Source organism: Sinocyclocheilus rhinocerous, unplaced genomic scaffold (genome assembly GCF_001515625.1).
Source record: "Sinocyclocheilus rhinocerous isolate Xijiao unplaced genomic scaffold, SAMN03320098_v1.1 scaffold1814, whole genome shotgun sequence".
Classification (NCBI taxonomy): Eukaryota; Metazoa; Chordata; class Actinopteri; order Cypriniformes; family Cyprinidae; genus Sinocyclocheilus; species Sinocyclocheilus rhinocerous.
The window spans coordinates 39,582-51,866 of NW_015625999.1; the positions used below are offsets into that span (position 1 = coordinate 39,582).

Consider the following 12,285-nt stretch of genomic DNA (forward strand, 5'->3'; position numbering starts at 1 on the left):
GTGTGTGTGTGTGTGTGTGTGTGTGTGTGACAGGAGAACCAGTGGCTGGAAAGCGTCTCTCTGCTGATGAAGGACTCGCTGGATGGAGAAATGCAGATGATTGATAATCTATCAGGATCTGTGTTCCACCAGAGACGAGACGGCAGGAGCCAATCAGGAGAGGTGAGGATACCTAACGCGATTCCCAAACTGTCTGTCAGCCGAACCCCTTAGACCTAAAATATTTACTTGAAGTACCCCTGAGATTTTATTTACGTAAAATAAAAAATTACAATTTTATTTGACACATTTGCATGTTACAAATCTCTGATGTTAATAAAAATTATAATAATAATACAATTGTAATTGTACTATAAAAAAATTATTTTTTTTCCTGAAGCCCCCCTAAGATTTTAAGTTAAAATTTCCAATAATATAATAACACATTTGCATGTTTACAGTTCGCTTCTGTCAAAAAAAAAAAAAAAAAAATTAAATTAAGTGTAAATAAAATTATTAGTATTATATTTTATTTACAATTATAAAAAATAAAGACAAATATATTGCTGTTGTAAAGTACAGTAAAATATACAGTAAAGTACATAAATAAGTACATAAACACATTTTCATGTTCACAAATCTCTGATGTTAATAAATATTATGATAATAATAATAATAATTATTATTATAATTATTAGGGCAACACTTTATTTTAAGGTGTCCTTGTTACACGTTACATGTACTTACTATTATAATAACAAATTATGCATAATTACATGCAAGTTACACTAAGCCAAACCCTAATCCTAACCCTAACCATAGAGTAAGTAGTTAATTAATATTACTCCGTACTTAAATGTATAATTACAGTAGTAGTAGTTTGTTTTAATGCTAATTATAAAAATAAATACAGAAATGTATTACAGTTGTACAGTACAATTGTTCTATAAAATAAAAAAAGAATATTTGATAATTATGAATTGCATTAGACTCTAAAGTTATTTAATTAAATTGCAGGCTTCATCACAATTATCATGCAGACCTAATTATTTATTTTAATTTTACATCTTATATAATTGTTTATTAGCTCATATCAACTGACAAACCCCCTGCAGTTCCCCTCATTTGGGAACACCTGCACTAATTAAATCATTCAGGAGTCGGAATCATTCAGTGGAATCAGAATCAGAATCATTTTGTTCATAATATGATTCTCATCCGTCATGAAGCCCGACAGACACATGATCATCAATGATCTCGTTTGCAGAGGATTGCATGAAACATCATCATGGCTGAATGTATTACATGCAGGACTAATTCTAAATGAAATGAACATAGAAACAGCGTCTTAATCATGAGGATATGTTATCATTTATGTTCAAGATTTATGCAAGAATAATGATGTGTGAGTGTGTGTGAGATTGTGTGTGTGTGTGTGAGAGTGTGTGTGTGTGTGTGTGAGAGTGTGTGTGTGTGTGTGTGAGAGTGTGTGTGTGTGTGTGTGGCGTGCGTGTGTGTGTGTGTGCGCAGCAGGTCATGTGAGTGAGCATTCAGATCTCTGCATGCACCAGTGTTTGACAGCTTCCTGTGGTGATGGTGTGTGTTTGCAGATCCGGCTGGCGGAGGTCGAGCAAACGTCTCTGATGTCGGAGCAGCTGTCAGATAAATCCTCCTCACCGGTGCTGCCTGATGACATCAGCCTGGACGAGCACAGCGACCGTAAGGTGTGTGTGTGTATCATCATGCTGATTAATCATTATTGACATGCTTAATTAACTGATAAGTGCATGGGTCTCTCGGGTGGATGTGTAAAGCTCCTTCGGGTTCGTCTCAGCAGGATCTTCTCGCTCTGTCTGTGTCTCTGATGCTTCTGCTCTCAGACTCGTGTAGAGAAGCTGGAGAACATGCTTGACTTGCACTGAAGACTTTAAAGAAATAATTCACTTTAGGAAAATCATCTGTCATCTCACCGTAGGCGTAGCTTGACGTTTGAACATTTTGGGGCCAAACCAAGAAAAATCGATTTGGTCAATCAGACTTTTAAACACATTTTAGCTTTTCTGTAGTAAACCTGCAAATTTACACTCTTGTGTGCCATTCAAGTTATTTTACTTACATAGATCAGCAGTAAGTGCATGAGGTTGTCATGATACATTGCATGCAAATTACTTTTAACGGCTGCACTACATCTATTTTAAATGCTTTGGAAAATAATGCACTATAAACATGTTTGTCAACACAATCTCAAAGGCTTTTATTAAGCAAATCAAGGAGTGAATTAGTCGCCCACTGCTCTAAAACAGACGTCTGCTGGGCATTAATCAAGTTAAATGCGCAATAGCAGGCACACAAACACTTGTATTGATTAAATCTTACTGAAAACAGATGATTAAGCAGTTTATAATTTATAAACTGTGTTCAGGTTTTGTTGTGTGTAAATTAAAAATAACATTTTGCTGTTATGTAGATGTAGAACACTTGTCATATGTCATTTACTTTAGTGTATACTGACGTTTTTAAATAAATTAATTTATAACAAATAGTGGCTAGAGAGCACTACAGTGGTGAAAACAATTATTATAATGCACTCTGTGGAGGAAAAAAAAACTTAATAGGTTATAGTCAAATAAACAAAACAAAACAAAGTATTTCAATGCATTTCAGCATTTCAACTTAATACATTTAAAAGTCTTTGTTTTTACATGGCTATAAACAAAAGATAAAAAGAGACTCCCCCACGCATTTCGGCAAAGACCTGAGAGGAGTTTCATTTATTTAATTCATTTAACTTTTTTCCTTTTTTGGTGAATGTACACTTCCATTCAAAAGTCTGATATCAGTAAGATTTTTAATGTTTATTAATGAAGTCTCTTATGCTCATCAAGGCTGTATTTATTTGATCAAAAATACAGAAAAACTGTTGAAACTGTTGTGCTAATTAATATATATATATATATATATATTTGGAACCTGTGATACTTTTTTTCTGGATTCTTTGATGAATAAAACGTTTAAAAGAACAGCATTTATTCAAAATAATCTTTTCTAGCAATATAAGTCTTTACTATTACTTTTTATCCAATTAACACAAACCTTTGCTGAATAGAAGCATTATTTTGTTTTTAAAAAAGAAAGAAAAAAATGTACTGACCCCAAACTTTTGAATAGTAGTGTATATTGTAACACAAAATTTATATTGTGAATAAACACTGTTCTTTTTAACTTTTTATTTTTCAAAGAATCCTGAAAAAAGTATCACAGGTCCCCAAAAAATATTAAGCAGCACAACAGTTTCCAAACTGATAATAAATCAGCATATTAGAATGATTTCTGAAGATCATGTGACACCGAAGACTGGAGTAATGATGCATCACAGAAATAAATTATATTTTAAAGTATATTAAAATAGAACACTCTTATTTTAAATTGCAATAATATTTCACATAATTACAGTTTCTGTATTTGTGATCAAATAAATACAGCTTTGATGAGCATAAGAAACTTCTTTAAAAAACATTACAAATCTTACTGCAGGGTATACCCTTGGTTTTTGCTTCTTTTTCTTAAATTTGGAAACAACTCCTTTCAGATATTTAGCAGTTATGTTCATGCTGCTTTTTGTCCATATGAAATAAACGTGGATAGACTAAGAGTATCATCCTAACAGTCTGTGAGATTTATGTGATATAGTTCTATACTTCATTATTATATGATGCTTTGTGTGAGGAGCTGGAAATCCTCTCCTCCACTGCAGCTCTCAAACCTGATTCAGTCGTAATATGCTGTAGGTACAGTGTGATATTGCGCTGTGTGTCTGTACAGGAGCACGGCAGCGCTGACCTGAGCACAGGCGAGCTCGTGTGCAGAAGCGTTCTTCCTCAGAGCGAGGCATGCAGCCCAGGGCGAGACAGACGGGAGGAGCGGCGTGAGACGGGGCACCGCGGAGGTCAGGCGCCATCTGTGTGTTCTGCTCTCCGAAGGGCCGATTACATTCGATGTGTTCTTACACTTACACCTACAAATCTATGTCTGTCTGGTTGTCTGAGAGACTGGATGGCCTTGAAACAGTTAAAGTTTGAGCTATTAAAGCTTTCTGGTTTGAGCCAACATCAAAGTTTGTCTTGACAAACTTTTAAAAAATGTTTTATAGAAAGTTACGTGGTAAAACTGTGTTAATGGAAACCCACAACCCTGGATCACAAAACCAGTCATAAGGGTCAATTTTTTCAAACTGAGATTATCTGAAAGCTGAATAAATATCTTTCCATTGATGTATGGTTTGTTAGGAGAGGACAATATTTGGCTGAGATACAACTATTTGAAAATCTGGAATCTGAGGGTGCAAAAAAATCTAAATATTGAGAAAATCATCTTTAAAGTTGTTCAAATGAAGTTCTTAGCAATGCATATTACTAATCAAAAATTAAGTTTTTATATATTTACGGTAGGAAATTTACAAAATATTTTCATGGAACATGATCTTTATTTAATATACTAATGATTTTTGGCATAAAAGAAAAATTGATAATTTTGTCCCATACAATGTATTGTTGGCTATTGCTACAAATATACCCCAGCGACTTAACACTGCTTTTGTGCCCCAGGCTCACAAATGTAGTTTTACACATCTAAATGAATGTTAAACTAAGGCCTTGTCCACAGTAATACATTTTTGTTTGAAAACGCATCTTTTTCTCTGTTTTGGCCTTGCGCCAGATTGTGTTTTTGTCAAGGAAAACTGAGCTTTTTGAAAAAAGAGTTTTCCAAAAATTTGAAAAATCCATTTTTGCATTGTAGTGTGGACTGTGAAAACAGGCTTTTGAAAACGATGATGCATGTTTAGTCATGTGATGCATATTATATCGATATACATCTATGTTTATACTGGTATCGTGCCTGTTATGTGCTATTCACTTTCAAACTATTGCTACAGATGTGTTACTTTGTATACTCTTCATATCACAGTCCTGCGAAGATGACAGAAAATTGATTTACGATTGCTGTTTACGGCAAAATGTGAGTGCAGTTGTGTTTTAGATCAGATATACAATCGTGAGTGAGTGCGACCTGAACGCGTCAGTGAATGGCGAGATATTTTTCTAAATAAAATAATCCTGCCAGAAGAATTGCATGGAAAAGTATCATGTCTGTTCCGTCTATATCGTCTCAGTGAGCTTTTTTTAACGAATTTAACGTTTTTTGACGTTTCAGTGTGGAAGAGAAACTTCTGTAAAACGCTTGAAAATGCTAGTGTGGACAGAGAGCGTTTTAAAACGAAAACACCATTTTCAAATGTATTCGGATTAATGAAGACGTAGCCTAACTCGCACAAGAAGCTGGAGTGTAAAAACACCTGTTGTGTTCTTCTGAAACGGGCTGATGGTTTGTGTGTGGCAGATGGCTGTGGAGGAGACGGCCAGATGTCTTCACCTCTCTTTCATCTCCCGGCTGAGTTCTTCCACCCCACCACCGCTGCGGTTCCCCAGGGCAGCCCAGCCATCAGAGCGGCCCAGCCGGGCTCCAGACACGCATCTCCGGCCTCATGGGCTTCTCTCAGGTCCCCAGGGGCCAACAGCAGGGTCATGGGCTCTCAGGTAAGAGATGCCCATTCAAACTCAATCAGGACTTACAGTCAAGTGTCTGGATACCAACATAAGGAACATAAGGATGAAGGGGCCTCAGGTAGACAGACTTTGACTTCAGACATTAAGTAAGTCCCATTTTGCAGCTTATTCTGGCCAACAGTCATCCACTTAAAGATGTCATAGACTGAGAAATCAGAATTTCCTTGAGCTTTTGACATGTAAGAGATCATTGTACTATACAAACATCCTGTAAGTTTCAGAACTCAAAACTTTCTCGTTAGTCTAAAAACAGCTTATATTGAAGCCAGTCTGCCAAAATGACAGCTTGTGGAATGTGCCACTTTATGATGTAATAGTGTGGATAAACCCCTCCTCCGCAGAAGATCAATGCTTGCTTCTACATTTAGCCCCGCCCACTGATTCTACAACACCGCCTGTTTAGCCCCGCCCACTGATTCTACAACACTGCCTGTTTAGCCCCGCCCACCGATTCTACAACACACCCTGTTTAGCCCCGCCCACTGATTCTACAACACTGCCTGTTTAGCCCCGCCCACCGATTCTACAACACAACCTGTTTAGCCCCGCCCACTGATTCTACAACACTGCCTGTTTAGCTCCGCCCACTGATTCTACAACATCGCCTGTTTTGAAATTTGACGGGAGCCCACCTTTATCCAATAGGCTTGATATCTAGTTTACTTGCTACTAACTGGCTCCACTTCCTTCCACTATAGAAAAGTGAAGTCAAAACATCTCAGTATGGCCGCTGTGGAAATTATGTCATTTGGAGCCAGAGTCTGTGCAGTAGTCATTAATTTGGAGCCAGAGTCTGCGCATTAGTCATTAATTTGGAGCCAGAGTCTGCGCAGTAGTGATCGTGAGGTGGAGTCGCAGTATCAAAGTTCCGCCCAAACTCGCCCGACCCAATCGCAAGCTCACAATCATGACACCACAGCCCGTTTTTATAACATCAAATAACTAACTAAAATCAAACTTATTCAAAAAACGAACACTTATATATACATCACCATGCTAAGAACTACCTAAAATGATGGAAACCATCTTTGGAAAACATTTATTTGAAGTGTAATTTGATTATTTAGTTTGTCTCACGTGCCATTAGATTACATTTACGACCTATACTGGGTCCAGCCACTTGGGGCAATCGAAATGTTTTGGCTTCACTTTTCAGGACTTGTGCGGCACACTTGTGTAAACCTGATTTCTAGGTGGACTTGTGCACCCTTGACTCCCGTAGGTTGGGCAAACCCCACCAATCAGTTTTGCCAATTTTCTGTGGCAGTTGCAGACAGAAAATTTACAGTTGCAGATCTGGGTAACTAAGCCCTCTCATGTCCAGATCTAGGTTTGTTTCTCTTTCCTGACTCTCTTTTCACTTCTTGCTGCAGACGTCCCACAGTAACTCCTCACTGGCCACGGGCAGCTCGGTGAGCAGCCTGCAGACCATGCTGGAGGAGGGCGTCTCTACGTTACCCCTGATCTGCCGAACCCACGTCCCTCCTCCAGAACTCAGCCAGAGATCCCGCATTCCACAGACTCTGCTCAACCTCCAGGCCACCAGAGGGCGCCACAGGAATCGGAGCAGATACAGTGACTGCACAAATCCTAACTGTGTCCGACAGGACCCCTCCGATGAGGACACTGGATCCGAGGTTAGGGACACTTGTGTAAACCTGATTTCTAGGTGGACTGGTGTACCCTTGACTCCCGTAGGTTGGGCAAACCCCACCAACCAGTTTTGCCAATTTTCTGTGGCAGTTGCAGACAGAAAATTTACAGTTGCAGATCTGGGTCACTAAGCCCTCTCATGTCCAGATCTAGGTTTGTTTCTCTTTCCTGACTCTCTTTTCACTTCTTGCTGCAGACGTCCCACAGTAACTCCTCACTGGCCACGGGCAGCTCGGTGAGCAGCCTGCAGACCATGCTGGAGGAGGGCGTCTCTACGTTACCCCTGATCTGCCGAACCCACGTCCCTCCTCCAGAACTCAGCCAGAGATCCCGCATTCCACAGACTCTGCTCAACCTCCAGGCCACCAGAGGGCGCCACAGGAATCGGAGCAGATACAGTGACTGCACAAATCCTAACTGTGTCCGACAGGACCCCTCCGATGAGGACACTGGATCCGAGGTTAGGGCTGGAGGACCCGGTCAGGCTGGTAATGCGGAACAGTTATCGGATAATCTGAGTAGCTTCTCTTTGACGTCTCTGCACCCGCCTGATTTGCTGGCGCCGCCGCTGGCCAAGAAGTGCAACAGCACTGGGAGTTTAGTACTGGGGAGCCTAGCAGTCCGTAATAAAGATGGGAGGTGCCTGTACGGATTTGATCCTTGGATTGAAGCAACAAGTGAGGAAACTGAGAGGGATGCGTCCCCCGTTGGCACCAAGACGTTCAGCCAGACTGTAGGTTCTGGCTGCCGTAAGAACAGATGAAATGCGCGGTTCGGTCCAGGTATGGGACAGTGTTTGGTCTCTTCCGTGAACTCGTCTCCATGTACTGTATGTCTCGAATGACACAAACCTGTTTCCTGTTGTGCTACTGACCAGCTAAAGCTCACAGCCACAGCAACACAGTGTCTTTTCTTCTTCAGGGCATTACACTGGACGCCTCGGAGGAGATGCAGTAGTCATGGAGTAGCATAGAATGTTCTGGAACATTCAGTTCATTCATTCATAGGCAAAAACAGACTAAGAACCTCACCAGCTGGAGTGTGTAGCGGTCTTTAGGTGACACTGAGTGTGTAGCACGTGAAAGGTGCCGTATGATGCTGAGTTCATGTCGAAATTACTGCCATCATGAGTATTGTGGTTGAGAAAGTCATATTCTTCTAAAAGCATCTTGAAACACTGTGGAGGATATGCCTTTTTTTTTTTCTCAGAGAAAATTGTTGGCAAATTGTCTTGTTTAAAGCATAAACTTGACTAAATTTAGGTTGTCATGTTTTCCCCAAGGATGTTTCGATGCTTGTACTGGGAAACGAGACAAAAAACTGAACAAGACAAGAAGTGCATCTGAAATCTGATAGTGTCTAAGTACTACATTTGATGAGGAATGTGTACTTTCCTTGTTCTTGTATCAGTGTGTGGATGTGGACGTACTTCATGTTGTTATCTGTGGTGTCAGTTGCTTCGCTTTAAGTCAAGTCACCTTTATTTATATAGCGCTTTATGCAATACTGATTGTGTCAAAGCAGCTTTACAGTGTCAACAGGAAAATAGTTTGTCAATAATGCAAGAGGACAATAGCAAAGATGTCATCATCCAGTTTAGCTCTCTTCCAATAGTGTCTATGCAGTCAGTCAAGCGTCCCAAACTAAGCAAGCCAAAGGCCAACTCCATCGGTGACAGAATGGAGAAAAAACCTTGGGAGAAACCAGGCTCAGTCGGGGGCCAGTTCTCCTCTGAAACCAGCTTGGTGTGGTTTTAGTGCCGTTCAAAATTACTCTGCCGTGGCCTCATGGGATAGTAAAGTGTCCACAAGCAGAAGGTCAGCCAGGTACTTTTTGCCTACTGTTTTACGATTTTTAGCATACTACTCATTTCAGATACTGTTTTACAATAGGAAATTAGACATATTCTGATGCACTGGATGGACTTTTTACAGGAAACTGGCAAATTATGAAAGCTCTGACTTGTGTAAAAACCAAAACTGGTAATTTGGTACCTACAGCATAGAGTGCTGCAGAAGCGACGTCAAAACCCAGAAGGTTAATTCACCTCTGGTTCTCGATTGATATTTCATTGAATGCAGGACAGTTTAAACGTCTGAAAATGAGCTAAAGACACAAATTAAACATCATTAAACTCATCGTTGCTCTAGAAGCGCATCATTTCCGTGTTTGTGTTCGGATCTCGTGCAGTAATTCTGACGTGACGTGAGCGTGGCGTTAGAACGGCATCTTTCGCTTCATTTTTATGTGGGAGGAGTGAGTTTTAGCAGCCACCCACAGATCATTAGAGCTGCAGGGTGAGTTTATAAATGTGTGATGGTAGTTAAGAATATTGACTTGACCGAGAAAACACGACACGCACTGAATGCTGGACTCTACAGGATGATTGAGGATCTTGTAGGGTTTGTTTTTGGATGTTCTGTGTTTCTAGCATAATGACGGTAGAAGCAGAAACATGAGCTCTGATCCTAAACCCAGTGAGCTGCCCAGCTAGACGATGTTGCAGTTGGTCTGACCTTTTTCATCATGTTTTATCATCCAGCAGATTGGCAGAAGATCCCATAGCATACATGTAGATGAACATGCATGTGCACCTATTAACATGCATTTATCAAATCATTATTTTTTGAGGCGTTCGTGAGTTTTTGGAAATATTCTTGCATTTATGTGTCCAGGATGTTGAGCTGTTGGCTTACTGTTGTGGAGTTTTGTTTCAGCTCATGAGTGTTTCATTTCTATCTCTAATGTAAACAGGGAGGTCACTCACTAGGGTTTGGATTAGAGCTGATGTTCGTCTCTGGAAATCATGCATGAGAGATGATGTCACTGTACTGTGAAGATGGCAAAAAGTGTTGATTTATTGTTAAAGTATTATGTGAAACATCATTCTTTTACTTGCATAGTTTTACATCTGTCTTCCACTTTGCATTTTGTACAAACGTCTCCCTAAAAACACAATCACATGTGGTTCTGAGGCCCAAAACATACTATACACAAGAACATGAACACAGTCTCTTCTAGCTCTGCATTACATTTCGTATGCACATCATTCGTATGCATGCCATGCAAGTTTGAGTCACGATTTCAGTGTTGCTGCAAGCGTCACTCAAGCTGCCATTGCTGTAAACTGCATTCTTCAATGCTCAGTTTTCTCTTCCAGATAAGGAATCTTTTTTCAGTCACTTACAGACATTTGATGGAAACTCTATCGCCCCCTTCAGTCCTGCAGTGTTCTTGCACTTGCATCACTGGCAGTGTATGATGTGTATGTAGCTCATGTTTCTGGCCTTTAACGAGATGCTGAAACGGTGGCAGATCAGTGAAATGAAAAGGATTTTACTGATTTTGTTTCTCATTGAGAAACAAATACACATTCATTTGCATGATTGCATCTAAATTTATGTATACTTTAGTGTCCTTATTGCAAAACTCCTGCTGTGATCGAATCATTCTCACTGGATCTACAGCGCTGGGCAAATCAGTCACAAAGTCATTCATTTCTCAGACTTCAAAAAAAAAAAAAACTTGATATTTTTAAGCCTTTTGATGATATTTGAAATATGTATTCACCTCCAATATTTATGCATTTGCTCTGAAACTCTTTTTAGTACCGTCTTTTCAACCAAACAGTCATTGTTGCTAGAAGAAGCTTTAGTTCAAATAATCAAGGCATGTTTCCCACAACATTTTTCCCTAAATGAACACAAGAATGATATTTAATACATGAAGTGAACAATACATAGCAATACTGACCTATATATATAATTTTACGAAAGCATGTTAAATTGCACATGACTTCAGTGATCATTTTTGAATGATGAAGCATCTGATTGTTTTGAATCGATTTATTGTAATGAACCATTCAAAAGTGATTCATGTAAATGAACTGAACTCGATCAGTGTTTTTGCTCTTGAAGTTTAAACTCAAGACTCTGTTGAAACATCTCTGTGTTGATGCTTGCAGGTGTGAAACCGGCCTGCTGACATGGTCTTTATGAAACTTTATGAGCAAATATAAAGCATCAAAAGCATTTAAACCATTGCAATATTGACTTACTTTATTTATATTGCCAATATAATTCTGTAGTAAATATTCTGTATACTGCCCAGCCTTATGAGCTGTCAGAGGATCTCAGTGAAAAACTTAACAGGCTTGTTTTGATACAGTTAGGTCTCATTAGTTAATGCATTAACTAACATGAACTAACAATAAGCGATATATTGTTAACAAGTACATTTGTTCACTTGTTTGTTCATGTTAGTTGCATTAACGAATGTTAACAGATACACTTTTAATTTTAAAGATTAAGATTAATAAATGTGGTTCCTTCATTGTTAGTTCATGTTAACTGGTGTAGTGTAACAAATTAAATCTTATTGTAAAGTGTTATGTTGTTTTTAAATGTTTTTTTTTTTTTTTTTTTAATTGTGATGGTTTTATTTAGTTAAGAATTTACCACACAAAACGTGTCATGATAAATGATGAATCCTCACTGTTGGAATAATTGTGAAAGGAGTCTCTTCTGCTCACCAAGGCTTTTTTTTTTAACCCAAAATGCAGTAAAACAGTAATTTTGTGCCATTTTAATAGCATTAAACTGGTAAACTGCTCTCTTTTGTAATGTATTTTATAATGTAGTTTATTCTTGTGATGGTAAACCTCGTTTGCTGTGGTTGTGTTCATAGTTTTTGAGAATGAAACTCTCTTTATTTTGTTGTCCTAACTAACTGTCTGGATCAGAACAGAGCAGACTGATGTTCTCCTGACCTGTGAGCTGATCAGAGCAGCAGATGGACGCGGCAGGTGTGTGTGTGTGTGTGTTTCTGGACATCTGTCCACATCTGCTGCTGGACCGTGAGCTGACCAGAGTCTCATTAACATATGCTGATAAGCTCGCAGAGGCCACAGCAGGAAGCCCATCAGTCACTGTTTGTCTGGATGAGATTGAACAAGAGCAGAGCAGATCTGCCACCTGTGTGTGTGTGTGTGTGTGTGTGTGTGTGTGTGTGTGTGTGAGAGAGTGTGTGT

The 12,285-nt window shown here is 39.2% G+C and overlaps 1 protein-coding gene across 1 annotated transcript in view; it reads left to right on the forward strand.

The window, feature by feature from the left end:
- LOC107706663 (voltage-dependent T-type calcium channel subunit alpha-1I-like) overlaps positions 1-8,019 on the forward strand; it is a 43,991-nt gene extending 35,972 nt beyond the window's left edge. The window contains exons 28-33 of the mRNA XM_016510454.1: positions 34-162; positions 1,590-1,703; positions 3,802-3,925; positions 5,377-5,573; positions 6,977-7,240; positions 7,453-8,019. Coding sequence (XP_016365940.1) covers positions 34-162; positions 1,590-1,703; positions 3,802-3,925; positions 5,377-5,573; positions 6,977-7,240; positions 7,453-8,019 — 1,395 coding nt within the window. The remainder of the gene's footprint in view (positions 1-33; positions 163-1,589; positions 1,704-3,801; positions 3,926-5,376; positions 5,574-6,976; positions 7,241-7,452) is intronic.
- Positions 8,020-12,285: the final 4,266 nt, after the last annotated feature.